Source organism: Zea mays, chromosome 1 (assembly GCF_902167145.1).
Source record: "Zea mays cultivar B73 chromosome 1, Zm-B73-REFERENCE-NAM-5.0, whole genome shotgun sequence".
Classification (NCBI taxonomy): Eukaryota; Viridiplantae; Streptophyta; class Magnoliopsida; order Poales; family Poaceae; genus Zea; species Zea mays.
Window position 1 is genome coordinate 47518003 of NC_050096.1, and position 15610 is coordinate 47533612.

General features: G+C 40.3%; 1 protein-coding gene across 2 annotated transcripts; it reads right to left on the bottom strand.

The window, feature by feature from the left end:
• Positions 1-8866: 8866 nt before the first annotated feature.
• Positions 8867-15109, bottom strand: LOC100381956 (uncharacterized). 2 transcript variants are annotated; one of them, XM_020537818.3, is made up of 19 exons: positions 14772-15109; positions 14497-14663; positions 14252-14398; positions 13867-14112; positions 13701-13775; positions 13498-13566; positions 13273-13368; positions 13006-13116; positions 12844-12925; positions 12653-12748; positions 12362-12535; positions 12176-12282; positions 11885-12063; positions 11624-11785; positions 11280-11533; positions 10907-11070; positions 10632-10820; positions 9797-10293; positions 8867-9274 (listed from the first exon to the last, which is right to left on the bottom strand). In XM_020537818.3, the coding sequence occupies exons 1-19, from the start codon at positions 14890-14892 to the stop codon at positions 9139-9141; spliced, it is 3072 nt and encodes a 1023-aa protein (XP_020393407.1). In that variant the 5' UTR covers positions 14893-15109; the 3' UTR covers positions 8867-9138. The 2 variants fall into 2 exon arrangements, with proteins under 2 accessions (XP_020393407.1, NP_001348492.1); NM_001361563.1 differs by having other exon boundaries at positions 8871-9274; positions 13701-13772; positions 14772-15084.
• Positions 15110-15610: the final 501 nt, after the last annotated feature.

A 15610-nucleotide genomic window follows, 5' to 3' on the forward strand; every position in this document is an offset into this window, starting at 1 on the left:
GTAGCGCCACATCAACTTTTAGTCGTTATTAGGATATCTTTGGGTGCCTATGCTAATACGTACTGTCCAAAAAGCATCAATAACATCACTAGTCTTGTGTAAGTAGTACTTAGTATTTTGTGGTACTAATGTGTAGTGTTAATACTGAAGGCAATTATATAATATTCAGTACTTAATAATTAGTTTTATAGTTAATTTTAATGGGCAATTACTAGAGGATGCAACTTCATTTTTACTCTTATTTTTTAAGTTTGCGTGTATGCCCCTTCTTGTTTGTAACGAACATCCAATTACTCCTATTGCTTACCACCACTTAAAACGATGTTAACTCAACCCACAAAAAGATGTTCATACCCTTACACCTTTATCCCTCTATTTATTAATTGTTTGCAAATTTACCCCTACTAATATAAAAATTTGGAATATAATTATAACTTAAATCTAACCATAGAGTTTGAAAATCATTATTTAACTTTGAATTTAATATAATTTGAATATATTAAAATAAAAAATGAAAAGTATAATTAAAATATTGACATTTTTCAAAATTTAATGTTAAATTCAATTTATTTTCACCAACTTCGAAATAGTTTAAATTCAAAGTTAAAATATTAATTTTCCAATTTTTTGTTATAATTATATTTCAAACCTTCATATATAAAATGGAGGCAAATTTATAAGCAATTAATAAAAGGAGAGACAATGGTGCAAAAATATAAATGTATTTTTATGGATTGAGTTAACATCGTTAAATGCTGATAACTGAATAGCAGCAAACTACTTGTTCTTTTTTTTATAAAAATAGAGTTAAAAACATAGAATTAAAAAAAAGATACATTTAAACTTTAAAAATAGAGATAAAATTGTTGAGAACTACGTTACCACGGATCACCAGATCCGCTCCCTTCCCTCCCGTCAGCAGTAGAGGCGCGAGAAGCTGTAGAAGACTCGTCTCCCTTCCCATAAGCACGACAGAGGAAACACACGAGACACTGGATATAGGGTTGGGCCTCTGGCCTCTTTCTGATCTCTATATTATGAGGGGTGTACATGTTCCTTATATAGAGATATGAGACCCCTCAGGGGCAAAGCAGGTATTTGCCCACATAACCCTAACTAGGGTTACTTAACACTCCCCCTTGGGCGAATACCGCGACCAACACATGCCTCGTTAAAACTCCGAAAAACCCAGTGGTAAAAATATGGAGAAAGAGTGCATGGTGATACAAATTGCATTTGCACTTTGTTGCCTCGTTAAAAACCTCATGTGAGAAACTTCAAGAAAACTCACCAAGGGAAAAAGAGTACAACAACTGTCATCGGGACAGATTTCGATCCTTTGGGATCTAGATTCTATCGAATCTTCTACAAGGGCTAACTTTATAAATGTGCTCCCCCTGATCCTTGCAAAACCATATCAATAAGGCAAAACATCTTCTTCTAGAAGTATATGCACATAAAGATTTAGCAAACGGATTACATATCCTTGCAAGGACTATTTCAGGAACTTTACCTCTACTCACTTCTTGGATATACGAGGTAAGTGCACGTATCAATATAAATAATCCACTTTAACTGATGGTGTTCGATCGACTAGATCTATATATTTGATAGAAAGTTCCATAAAGGTTCACATATTGATCATCAAGCTCACGCCTTCAGGGCATAGAATATGACATTTATTGTCTCACGGTTGTGATCAATATAAGCATTCGCTCCCCCTGACGATGACATCTGTCAAAGTCGTTATCCCTCATAACTCAAGCATATTCTTCAAGATATATGTCACATTGTTCATCTGGAATAACGAGAATGAATGAGGTTGGGGTGCTATCATTTTCTATCTTACACCACAATTTATACATAGTTGTGCAAAGCAAATAACATGTCCTTCAATAGGACTTAGGGGATAATATAGTTGCAATAGTACATATTCTAAATATGATACATCGCTCGAGGCGTTCATCCATTGCAACATCTATGATGGTGTCACAAAAGTCCATCTAAGATCGTAATCCATCAGGGATTTTTCATCGATCAGATATATCATTATAGTCTGTCATTCTAGCACAATGGGGATATTTTGCCAGTAACACCTAAACCTTATAGGTTTCTGCCATCAGGGCTTTAGAGGATACGTAATTCCACATCTAGTGGAAATTACCATGAGTAAAACTCATGGAATGCACATGTGCTTATTCGGTGAACTTCAAGTCCTTTGGTACCTCATCTTATTCCTTTTCAGGTATGTACGGGTCTTTATCCCTTTATAGGGATTATCAAACTTTGGTGTTCAACATAGACTTTGTTTCTTCTGGATAGGTTCCATCTGGGAACGATAGTCTGAACTACGAGATATTCTCCCTACATAGGAGAGTGATCATTCATCAGGAATGTATTATTCGGTATGAGATTTATATGTTGCATATTTATAATTTAAATATACAAGTCCTCCTAGGATCTCATGACGGATCTTCAGAATCCTATTAACTGCATATTTTAATTCATGCCATTTGCCAGATATATTACATAGCGGAACAGTGGTTATTCAACACATATGTGGGATGGGTCTCTCACAAGACCACTTGAACCATCGCATTCACCACACATTATTTCAATAGTGCCCATAAATGTCCGAACTTCAAGCTCGTGACTTTCATTTTGCGATTATTGGTTCAGCCTCGATTGCATTTATCAGTGACCCGATAAGAGAGCTTCAAGCACTCGTGCCTAGGACTTTGTTTTGGATCCATTTGCAATCTAGAGAGGCAAGATAGATGTCAACACATTTGTCTCCCACATTTAATAATGATCTTCGTCATTTCCCAAAAACAAAAGATTCATTGTTCCGTATTCCTAGCACAATGATATTGCGCGCATTGCTAGGAACTTCATCATCAAGATGAACCTCTTCGTGAGGCAAATTACCAGCAGGGCGAGTCCATTGGAGGAAAGTTATTACAGACCACGTGAATCTGCAATCAGAATATATGCTTTGACTAAGACCAACAGATCATATTCACAGGCGTCCCTGAGAATAGATCAAATGCCAATAAGTCAAATGCGGATATTATATTAATCCTGGGTATATCCACATCTACATCAGGTAGAAGCATTCAGACCAATATGGTTACTCAACGATTTCTGGCAAACTCCATATACACAGGAGTACACACTGAACGACAGATTCAGTTTGGCTTTTGTGCGTTTAATAGAATATTGAGGCATTATACTATATGGGCATTCCTCCCCCTAATGCCGAGATGTTCTAAAAAGCATATAGATAAAATCCCCAGCCACAATCATCTAGTTTGTGGTCAATATATGCTATTGTGGTGATTTATTTGGGAAATCTTACGCACATTACAGATAGGGTTTTTATGCAGTGAGCTTTGGACTTAGATTAATGTAGTGGCATGAATACTACATATTTGTCCTTCATCATGAAGGGTTAGTCTCAACATCCAGCGAGACACGCAACAACAAGTTGCTTCATGGTTACAATTCTGCAAACTTATTGTTATTATTACCAAATGCACAGTCAATCATTAAGATTTAGACTAACATGCACAACACTATTTTATCCATAAGGATCCTTCAGGGGCTCATGCATACCATTCGTTTGGAGCCATTAGTTGACTTCAGATCAACAAGTAAAATGACCATCAGGGTCTAGCGCTCACAAGGACATTCACTGGTTGCATTGTGCTTTTAAGCACATAAGAAAATGTGTGCACATATAATGGTAGTAAAGTGCATGGCATCAGGCCAATGCTGCCAAGCACAAATGTTTATATGCAGAGATGTATAGTCCAACTCGTTTTACCATTGCCCATGGTTTACCCAATTACTCATACCGGTCTGAAATTGGGTTTCAAGTTATGCAACATTTTTAGGTATTATAATTTTGAGAGAGAACTTATAACAACAGTTAATTATTTGTTGTGTAGGCTGCCAATAGGGCAAACTTTTCTCCTCATATTATACACCAATTTGTTCTATAAAGCATTATTTCGATCTCTTCATTGTTCAGCAAAAAGAGAAGCTTTGGAATAGAACAGACAAGGCCAAGAATTCATTTTAGCTGGGAAAATCACCATATAACTAGCTTTTGATGAAGCAAATGATGATAACTGCTTAGCAAGAATGAAATAGGACTGGTGTCCGCCTAGGATCCGTCTTCAACAACAGATAATACTGCTCTCATACGAAGGAGTCATCATGACTAGGGAGAATGCAACGTGTCTCCATAAGATCTTTATATTTTTTTATCACAAATTATCACCACTTACAATCACGTGGTCAAGACTTATGGCTCTTCTGGTGCCAAGGACCAAGTACATATTAATGCCTAATGTAGCTTTAAGCTCTGTGGTGATGTGAGATTCCATGGCTATTTTTGTACTCTTCTTACTTCTGGTAGATCAGATATAGATTATGGTAAGCATGTCAAGGGGTGGAATACAATGTAGTTCTGCTACATAAACCCTAGATATATGTCTATTCAGAATCGACCTTTACCATTTGGTTTATAGTATATACCATACCAGTCAAAGGACTATCCCAAGTCAATTCAGCGGCGATAAGTATTTAAATTCTGAGAGATGTATGCAACACAAGCATAGAGGTCCTAGATAGGCCGAGTAAAGTGGTTCGACGAGAACACACAATGTTTTTTCACACCAACGTTGTGAAAAAATTCTTAGAATTACCTTTCGATGTACTCGCAACTTCGTGTTGCTAAGGTACTAGCCATTTATCTCAAAGTTCGCTTCATGCCGTTCAGCGACAAATAGCAATGTGCCAACATCTGGTTGAGCAATGTATGACTGAGATTCTAGCATTTATTCATCTGACAAGGTCTTATTGCTTACTAATAAAATCCCAATTTATGATGTTTTCTGTGCCAAAAAGGCTTTCATGCATTAATATTGAATTTCTTCAGGTTACTTCGGGTAAAACTTTATGCATGAGAAGAGAGCAGAGATTTAACTTATCTGTGTTTTATTTTATTTCGATTTAATTTCCCAGATTTAATATAGTTGTTATGGCCACTTGGCGATATATATAAATATACGATGCCACACAACACAATCAAACAAAATATAAAGTGAAAACAAAATTGTTTACGAAGGTTGCACATAATGTGACTTCAGGACCTTGAACAACCCACCACAATCCATGCGAGCACAAGCTCTAGCTTATCTGGCATCAACGCGTGTGCGGCCATCAGGACTACGACAACACAACAAGCCTTCGTAAATAAGCGCAACTTACACAGTTGTGGCTTGGTAGTTGGGGTACACGATAAATCCACGCAACGTATGCAACAGGCGCAAATTTGGCTCGGTGGTCGAGGCAAACGAATATTCCTACAAGGCATACAAAAAATACGTGACTTGGTGATGGCGGTTCGACTCAATGGGAGTGATCCGATTAACCGAGAGCGCAACATAGCAATCACATGACGCAGCCAAGTTCGTACGACACAAATATTGCGTCATGTTGCCAGGGCGCAGCCTATGTTTAGCTAATACCAAAACTCAGACGATTAATAATGTAGTCTGGTCGGCGCGTCCGAGTACCCACTATACTATGTAATCGCTCGGTGTGAGTCTAAAGGCTCCACGCATTACAAGTATTAAGGGTCTGTTTGGTTCACTACCTCAGTTGCCACACTTTGCCTAACTTTTCTGCCTAAGGTTAGTTATTCAATTCGAACGACTAACCTTAGGCAAAGTGTGGCACATTTAGCCACAAACCAAACAGACCCTAAGAGCGATATGAAAAAAAACGTAACATAGCTTCACATGCATTTTAATAATTTTCTGCTAAGTATTTACGACGAGTAATAAAAGCAGAATTAATAACACACCAAAATTAATGCATGAACATCAAAATTTCCAAAATTAAGTATGCATTTTATACTAATTAATTGTGATAATAAATAATCAATTAAGGTGTAACATATGACAGAAAAATATGGTGATAACTATAAGACAGCCAATACATCGTGTTGTAATAATACATAGAATCAAGCTTATATGGCACAATCATGCAAGCATCTTAAACATATATCATGCGTGTTGCGAGTCTACATATTCGCAGCTTGACAGAACTCTGGCAAAAGCACAAAGCGTCCAGTCGCGCACTCGCGCATGCATAGAGGGCGTTAGGCAGCGCATGCATAGAGGGGCCTTCTCTTTTTTTTCAACTGCAACGTCGAGGTAGATCGTGCTGATAACGTGTTGAGAACTACGTTACCACGGATCACCAGATCCGCTCCCTTCCCTCCCGTCAGCAGTAGAGGCGCGAGAAGCTGTAGAAGACCCGTCTCCCTTCCCATAAGCACGACAGAGGAAACACACGAGACACTGGATATAGGGTTGGGCCTCTGGCCTCTTTCTGATCTCTATATTATGAGGGGTGTATGTGTTCCTTATATAGAGATATGAGACCCCTCAGGGGCAAAGCAAGTATTTGCCCACATAACCCTAACTAGGGTTACTTAACAAAAATCATAGTCGCATCCTCCTCAAACAGGAACAATCATGTAGCAGCCATAAGTTTAAGGCCCCCTTTGGTAGGGCTTATTTTCAGCTTCGGCTCTGACTCATGCAAAAGTTGTGCCAAACACCTCTTTTTCAAATGGCTTCACCAGTGAAGTGCTTTTCCAAAATGAACTAGAGGGCATGAGCCAAAAAAGTGGCTCACCCGGCTTCAGCTCACGTCATTTTTGCATAATAGCCCTCCCACCAGTCCAAATTATTTTTTTGGTCCTGCCCTCAATCCCTAGCCACGTACAAGAGAGATCTATAAAAAGTAAACTATACAAGGGTCTTTCTGAAAAACAACCTATAAGCCGTTTTGCCAAATGATTTTTCAAAATGGCTTTGGCTCATCTAAAGAAGTGGCTTCACCTCGTGAGCCAGAGCCAAAGCCGTTTTTGGAGAAGCCAGAACGCTGCCAAAGGGGCCCTAACTATGGTGTGCAGAATAGCAGTTTCATATAGACCCCGATGACCATCCACTAATAGCTAGGACAATTCGGCCCATCTATGTTAACAGTTAGTAGGTCATGATTATTGGTTAGTATTATTTCTTAATAGCCCAACATTCCAATTTCTTAATGGGCTCCCATTTCATCTGTTCATGCTTAGTTGGTCCGGCAAGACTTGAGAGTATTTGGGCTTGATTTGTTGGCTTCGAATATTTGCCAGAGCAAAGATTTGGCAGGCCATTATTATTTGTAAGCACGAAAACTTGTTAACCTCTCACAGTTGGCTTGCTAAATTTATGATAATTCCTTTATCTATCTTTAGCTTATCAAATCTTTGGTATGGTAAATTTTGGTCGTAGACCAGACAGGCTCATCGCCTCAACCGTTTGGCTTCGGCCACTGTTTTTTTAGCTTCTTGTTGGCGTCAATCCGAACGTCAAACACTGGAACGAACCATCTGACAGCGCTCTCTGCGGAGACGCGGACGGTCCGCGACCTAGCGCAGGAGCAGCTCCTTCTCTACGTATGTCTGGATGGTCTGTGTCTGAGGCTCGGACGATCCGTGATGACGCAGGAGGTGTTCTTGAGTTCTTCGTTGTCGCAGACCTAGATCTTCCCTCCCGGAAAGGACCTCGTTGGGAAGGAGATCCTAAAGTGTATCTTAGCGTTGGCAGGCCACCCAAGATACATCTAGTCGACGTAGAGCCGAAGAGATGTGAAGATTCAAGGTATAGGAAGGCTAAACTAGAGCTACTCCTAATACATAAGGTAAAAACGAGAAGTAAAGTTGATTGGATCGATTGTGGGGGTTCAATCGGCCGTAACCTTTCATCTATATAATGGGATGAAGTATGTACCTGTTACAAATCGGTTCCCGAGTTAATCCTGTAGGTTTTGCTAATATATCCTGCTAGAAATTCGGAACCCTAACTGATTCCGCGCTCTTGCGGACCGTCTGCGCCGCCACCACAGACCGTCTAGACCATTTGACTTACAGGGCCGGACCATCCGCTTGTCCATTTTGGGTCTCAACACTTTTGTTTTCAAGATGACATGGGTGATGCTAATATTTTGTTGGCTAAAAAGTTGCTATTGAAATTAGCTATTAACTATTCCCTCCGATTTTTTATTTGACATTTCTTAGTATAAAGTTGAACTATCCAGCGTCAAATAAAAAATGAAAGTAATACTAGTTAATTTGCTAAAAGTAACTAATAGTTGAACTATTAGCTACACCGTTTAGACATCTTTAACTAATTTTAGCAGCTAATTATTAACTCTAATATATTCAAACATAGCGGTTATATGCATAAGCTATAAGAACATAGCGGTTATATGCATAAGCTATAAGGTCCAGTTACTGAGTTACGTATGCATCACTGTGAGTCTGTGACACTGTCCGAAATTATGTAAGCTTAGCGGCACATATAGTTTGTGACCAATTTCCACTCATGCATGAGACGACGTGCAAGTTTACAGTGAAGCTCGAAAACAACCACCAGAGTCCAGAGGTGAGTATCCACCCGTAGGTGAACAGAAAATTAGCAGGCACCGCAGCTCTACAGCGATGTCATTCATATTTCAGGTCACTCGGCAACGCCGTCAGTAACGCAAAAATTGAATGCAAATGAGGTTGTTGGCTCGTCAGTAGCTGAAAAGAAACCTATGTCACCAGATGCTGTTATCATATAACTTCATTTGTTCATGGTAGGGTGGGCCATGGGCATCATATGTTGATTGAAAAGAATTGCAGCAAAAGCAAAAGCCACTCCATAGGATGTAGCAAGAATTGAGGGACACTGCAAAGGAACCTTGGTCAGAAGAGAAAATTGAAGCATTCGAGTATAAAAAATTATTAGGCACCAGCTTTTGATCAATCAATTTCCTTTCTTTTCATTATGTATTTATATTATGGACAAGATACAGAGAATTAGCAAGAACTCAACGTAGCCTGATAAGCCAATAAGGAAAAAAAGTTAATGGCCTCACACACCAGTTGTTGAGATCACAACTCACCACACTGACACACTCAATTGGGTTTATTGTCACTCATTGCTGTACTCGAGAGCAACCTCACAATCTCTCGTGACAAACACAGAAAAGAAAAAGGCAAAAACTGCACGCGATCATTGTAAGTCCCTACTTTGCACCAGTTTGTCTTCCATTTGATGAAAGCCTTCTGCTGTCGCTTCTGCTTAAAGGCTGCCTAACAGATCTACTCGAACCGTTTGCGACTTTTCTCGACCCTGATGGTATTTGAGAATGAATCGGTGTCCTGAAGTACATGGAACAAAGAATTAATCTTCAAGCCAAAGAAGCGGTTAATATTTTGTAAATGGTCTAGTTTAGTATGTTATTTGATTTTCTCTCTTTTCCGAAGCATTTCAGAATTAAGGGATTGTATACGAACAGAAGAATTTTAGGAAAACAAGATGCACATACTAGTGTAGGTTTCCATACTAAAAGTTTCAGATGCCCAGTAAACCTGTGATTAGTTAACCTTCACAAATAACATTGTTGATAGTTGAAATTACTGTGATCCAGTGATCCACATGTATGAATAGAATGTCTCACTGCTTTTAATTCAAATTTTTTTATAACACAATTCAAGTTATGCAAAAGACAAACTGTATACTCCAATATCCAAACTTAAGATATCGTGCTAATTTGCTGCCCATGCAAAATTTGGAAATCATAGTTCGGAGTGCACTATTTTTGTTATCCCTGATGCCACAAAACGGTAAGTCACAAACTTATTTGCTGTTATATAGATGTTTTTAATGTCAAAGACAATTACCTGGCATCTGAACCATCTCTAAGCTTTATTTGTGGTTTCTTAACCTTTGAACCACTCTCACTAATTGAGTTATTCATGCTTTGGACATTGAGCTGCCATAATGCATCTGATTCTGAGGAATCACTTGTTGCTATGTCAATGTCATCAGAATCATCAGTATTTGTAGAGTAAAATCGAGGCCTTTGCTGTTCATACTCGTGGTCATCCTTTTGTCTCATGTTGTTCCTCTGGTACTGCTTCTCCCTCATACCTGAATGATATCTCTGGTAAAAAAAGTCAGGTAAAGCTGTGTTGTCACCCTCCCAATCACTGGCTGAATTATTGTTGTTCACTACAACCTTATCTATCCAGTCCCCACCAATTGCTTCTCTTTCATCTCCCATCTGAAAATTTACCCTCAAATTGCTATCTGGCCATGAAGGAGAATCACTTGCTGTTAATAAATCCTGGAGATCAAAGCTTGGTTTCTTTTGCCTCAGTGTATGATTGGCTCTAGCCTGAAAGAAAAACAGCCCATGGTTCATGATCATACTAAAATATTGAAATAATCCTGTTGGAAGCCAGAGTGTATGATCATAGCTCACTATGCCATGCATCTTTTACTACCCAATAAGGCTTGTTCGTTTTGCTCTCAATCCATGTGGATTGGGTGGGATTGAGTGGGTTTAAATCCCAAACAAGTCAAAATCTTTCATAATTGTTTCCAATCCCATCTAATCCACATGGGATAGGTATAACCGAACAAGGTCTAATTTGGATTCTGAAAGTTACATTTTTTAAAGATAATGTAAGGGTTACATGTAAGACACAATGGAGAAGTTCAGATCATTGTTACCTCTATGTTTCCAACATCCTCCATTGGTTGTCTGAAGTTACTTTGGCTAGAGAGTAGATCACAGCTACCCTGTCGTGTGTTTGAAAAACCAGGCGAAGGCATCTTTATATTAAATGCCTCAGAGTCATGACTGATGATTTGCTCCGATCCTAAATTTTTCGCAGCTAATGCTGATTTAAGTCGAGCAATCTAAGCATGAACAGAGAAAATAAATATCCTGAATATAGAGAGGGCAGTAAGAAATATGATAGCATAACATAACAGCAGAAGTAAACCTGCTCTTTAAGCTCTCTAACTTCTCCAGATTCTTTATTTAATCGAGCAGCACCAAGTTCAACAGTTGACACACGCTCAGCAAACTTCAAGGTGCTGATGGTTTCTCCTACAGCATCACTTTCTGGGCTTATATGAACAAACATCAAGGTTTTGGCCTGACCTCCTGTTGATAATCAATGTGGACCAATTAAAAAGGAGTTACAGCTATACTCGGCACCAAAGGTCTTGGGTTCGATGCAGCCTCTCTGCAAAATGCAGGGGGTAAGGCTTGCCTAGGTGAACCCACTCATGTGAGAGATGCCAGCTGTTCTTTTTTAGCTATACTCAGCACCAGAATTAGTGTACAATGAAATTGTAAGAGAGTAATCTTACCAAGTGAATCTTGGAGAAGTTGTGTTAATTTACTATTCCTGTAAGGTACATGTGAATTCTTTTGGGCAAGCGAAGCAATTACATCCCCTAAGGCTGACAATGATTTGTTTATATGTTGTGCTTCTTTTAACCTTTCTCCAGTGACCTCTGATTTATCAACCCGTTCACTTCCAGCAAGATCAACTAGATGCATGCAACCACGAAAGATTGTCCCTGATGTCAGATCCCTTCCCTGAACATGAACAGTTAAACAACTGCAAGGTTACAGGAAAAATGTGTTACTTTATACTGCTATGTTGAAATAACTTACATGATTCGAATGCAGATAAATGTTGCAAAGTTACCTGTGGGAACGACTACTCCTGTCATTTAGTGCAGTCGCGCCAACAGCACGATTCTTTTGCCCAACATTCATCAATTCCATGACATCCATTGTTGATGCCACACGAACAAGGCTTGCATCCGGAACATTTAGCCCATTTTGAGAATTATTCCGAATCTCTAATGTACGTATTCATTAAGGAAAATCAATTTCCTGCGGCAGCATGATATAACATAAAGAAACTAACACAATTAGACAGAAAACATAATTTCTTCAAGGATATTTTTTGTTGAGACCATCACTGACAAGGAGATCCCTAACTTGTTCATTGTAAATCTCAATCATTTGTACAGCAATATCATAAATGAAGGTTCCTTTCCTTTGTTCAGCAAGCTTAAATAGATCACCAAGTGCCCGATAGTTGACGCCTTGGGTTTGCTCAGTCATGTTCTTGGGCCCACTCTACATAAACACATTATTTAAAATAAAAATTGTTATAAACAGAGAAAGTCAGTGGTACTCATAATTTTTTACACTCACTCTTACTAGGCAAATATTGATGTGCATTACTCACCATCGTGTATGTCTTCCCTGATCCGGTTTGGCCATATGCGAAGATACAAACATTGTATCCATCAAGGACCGAGCGAATGAGGGGTTGAGTATCCAAGAACACCTCAGCTGCACACCGTACAACTATATGGATCTCCTTCCAATACATAACTGAAAAGGAAGGGCTAGTAGTGACAGTGTACAGTACCTTGTGTTGCTGATGGGCCAAAAACCTTATTGAAGCTAAAAGTTTTCCGGCCTTCCTTTCCAGACTTGGAAGGGGTGACAATGGTTATGTTGCCCTCGTCGATGGAACCCACAGTGGACGGACTTGCTTGTCCAGGCAAAAAGGGACGCACCCTACAATATACCCTGATACTTCCTATATAGATTGGAAACAAAAAAAAATAAGACCGCATTTTCTTCTTTTTAAAACACCGACCCTTCACCTATACAGGTTGGGATCTCCATGCTTAAATGTTCACTGTAACAAACGCACCTTTAAGATCCTGCACCTGGTTGTATAGTTTTCTATTTTCTTCAAGAACTTTGTGATAACCAGAAGCAGCATGAGCCAAGCTAAACAGGTGCCTTCCTGAAACAAAATTTGCAAATGTGCACTTTCATTATTATTTTGGTATTAAAGTAATTCATAAATCTCCAAAACTTTTGAAGCACATTACATATTACCAAGAAGGTTGAGATCCTCAGAGTACTTCATTTGCATATACTCCATACCCGCCCTTGTAGTTATCAGATCACTCTTAAGTTCCTAGAGACAACAAGAATCATAAACGTTTAAGTAAACATTATTGGGATGTTAAGGAATAAAGTGAAAAACAGAGAGGTTACCTCAACATTCTTTGACTGTTGTTGTAAAATTAAATGTTGCTTCAGTGCCACTTCTCTTGATGCTTCTTTTTTTGTTTTTTTGTGGTTACAGTAAATATCTCCTGTATCCATCTATATAGGAGATTATCAAATAAATGTTTTGGATGTAAGCAAAAAAATTGCAGTTTATTTATCCTAACTTTATTTCTGACAGCAGCAGAAGCCACTTCATGAGTAAAAGAAGAAACACAATTCGATCATAATAAATAAAAGTGATCTAAAACTTGCCTTTCTCCCACTAGTATTAGGAGGGGTCTCAACCAGGACCTTTGATTTTGAAAATGATTTGGTGTTATCAATACCACTTTTTAGAGCCGCTTTGACCTGCTCCAATGTGTTGAAACTTTGATTATTATATTACCAATTGCAATCTAAGCATACTGCCATATGTCAGTATGCACAAGGAATCAAAAAACTGACAGAGGAGAAATGGACAAAAGATACCGAACATACCAATTCATTTTGGCTGTTTAGACGATTTTCAAATTCTTCAACAAGTTTGCTCAGCATGGACTCCAAGAGCTGCATACAAACAACAGAGTAAGAACATCATGGAACTGGTAATACCATAGGAGAAAAATCAATAGAAGTGATTAAATAAGTACATTGAACTGGTAGGTAGTTTACAAAAAAAGTGGTCAAGCAAATTAGTATACCTGTGGAACTTCATCTGGCCTTTTGTCGGACAAAACTGCACTGACCAACATTTTAAGGGGGCGGGATGTTGACTGCTTGGAACACATATAAAGGGATCAGCAAATCAACCAGATTGCAACTAGAAAGAGAAATGAATGCAACTAGGAAGTTAGAGCTGGAGCTAACCATGTCACTGGAATCAAAATGAGCGTCGCCGTTGAACCCAGCTTCCTCATAGGGCACTTCACCTTCATTGATCGATTGGCTCCTCCGGAACGGTTCAGAGTTCTTCCTCCCGTGGCCGGACTTGCCGGATACCGATGGCTTAAGATTCCCGCCGTACTTCCACGGCCCGGTGCCACCGCATTGCTTCCAGTCACCGTACGACTTCAGTGCGAGGACGCAGTTCACCACCCTGGCGCTCTTCCCTCCCTGCGCCCAGAAAGGCAAAAAGGCACGTCAAACAGGCTACGCGTGAGAGTGTGTGTAGAAAGCAAGGGTGTGGTGACAAGTTGCTGAAGCTGCAAGCAAAGCCACTGGTGATGCCCCACCCACTCGTTTCGACACTAACCTGCTCCAAATCGGAGGCCTCAAAGCACGGCAGGCCGATCTCCTGCGCCGCCACCAGGAAGTTGCGCACGTTCTCGAAGTACTGAAACGCCGACAGCGCCGCGCCGTCGGCCTGCAGCACGGAGTCCGCCGCCGTATTCACGACCACCTGCATGCACGCGCGTGGCACTACGGGCACCGTCACGACACAGTGGCAACGGCGGCGGGAAACGAACGGGACAAATAACGAACACAAGGAGCGCTTGCCTTCGGGACGGCGCCCGGGTGGACACGATTAAGCGCGCCGCAGAGGATCTGGCCGTTGCGGAGGCCGAGGCGAAACTCCTCCTCCGACGGCTCCTCCGGAAGATCGCGCGCGGCAACGGCCCCCACCGTGCGGCGCAGCCATCCCGCCGCCTCGTTCCTCCTCCCCGCTGCACCCACCAATTGACCCGCAGCAAACAAAATTCAGAAAACCCCGCACGGGCGAGCCCGGCAAAAACCGAAACGAACACAAGCGAAATGGGGCGTGCGAACCACACCAGCTTCCTCGGCCCTGCGGGACGCGAGGTCGCGGTCGCTGAGGCGGCACCCGTGCTGCCGCAGCACGTCTTCTACCACGGCGGACGCGGAGAGCGAGAGGATCGCCACCGCCTCCGACATTCCCTCCACCTCCGAGGCGCGTACCGCTGCGCTGCGATGCTGCGGCCGGTTCGGTTCTGTTTGAAATGGGCGGCGGAGTTTAAGCTGTTGCGCAGTCCATTAATGGGAGCTGCTGGGTTCTCCCTCGCAGCCTCGGCGAGTCGGCGTAGTGGTTTTGTGGGACGGGGTGGTTATAATGGATGGGAAGGTGAAGTGGGTGCTTTGTGGCCTCCTCGCTCTCCCTGCCTCCTTTTCTTTCGGCTGCTTCGGTTTTAAAAATTATGGTTAGTGAAGCGGAAATGTTGCTCCCCTTTCTCCCTTTTTTCTTTGTTCTTTTTTTTTTGTCCGCTCAGCTGTCTTGTTTTTGTTAAACAGGTTTAGATTTTATTTTTCTAACTAAATATTTCTCATCACCAAATTTAAAATTACTAAAATTTAGATTTAGATCTATAGATTTCATAGAACACCTAAAAAAAGGTTCGTTTGTTTCACGACGCTAAAGTTTAGTACTTGTTATGTCGAATGTTTGAACACTAGTTACAAATATCACATATAGTCTAATTATAAAATTAATTACATAGTTAATAACTAAACAATAAGCCAAACCTATTAAACCTAATTATTCTATGATTCGTTCATGTTACAATAAACTTTTATCAATCATGGATTTATTAAACTTAGAAAATTTGTCCCGCTGGTTTAGACTTTAGTTGTATAATTAGTTTGTAATTAAACTATA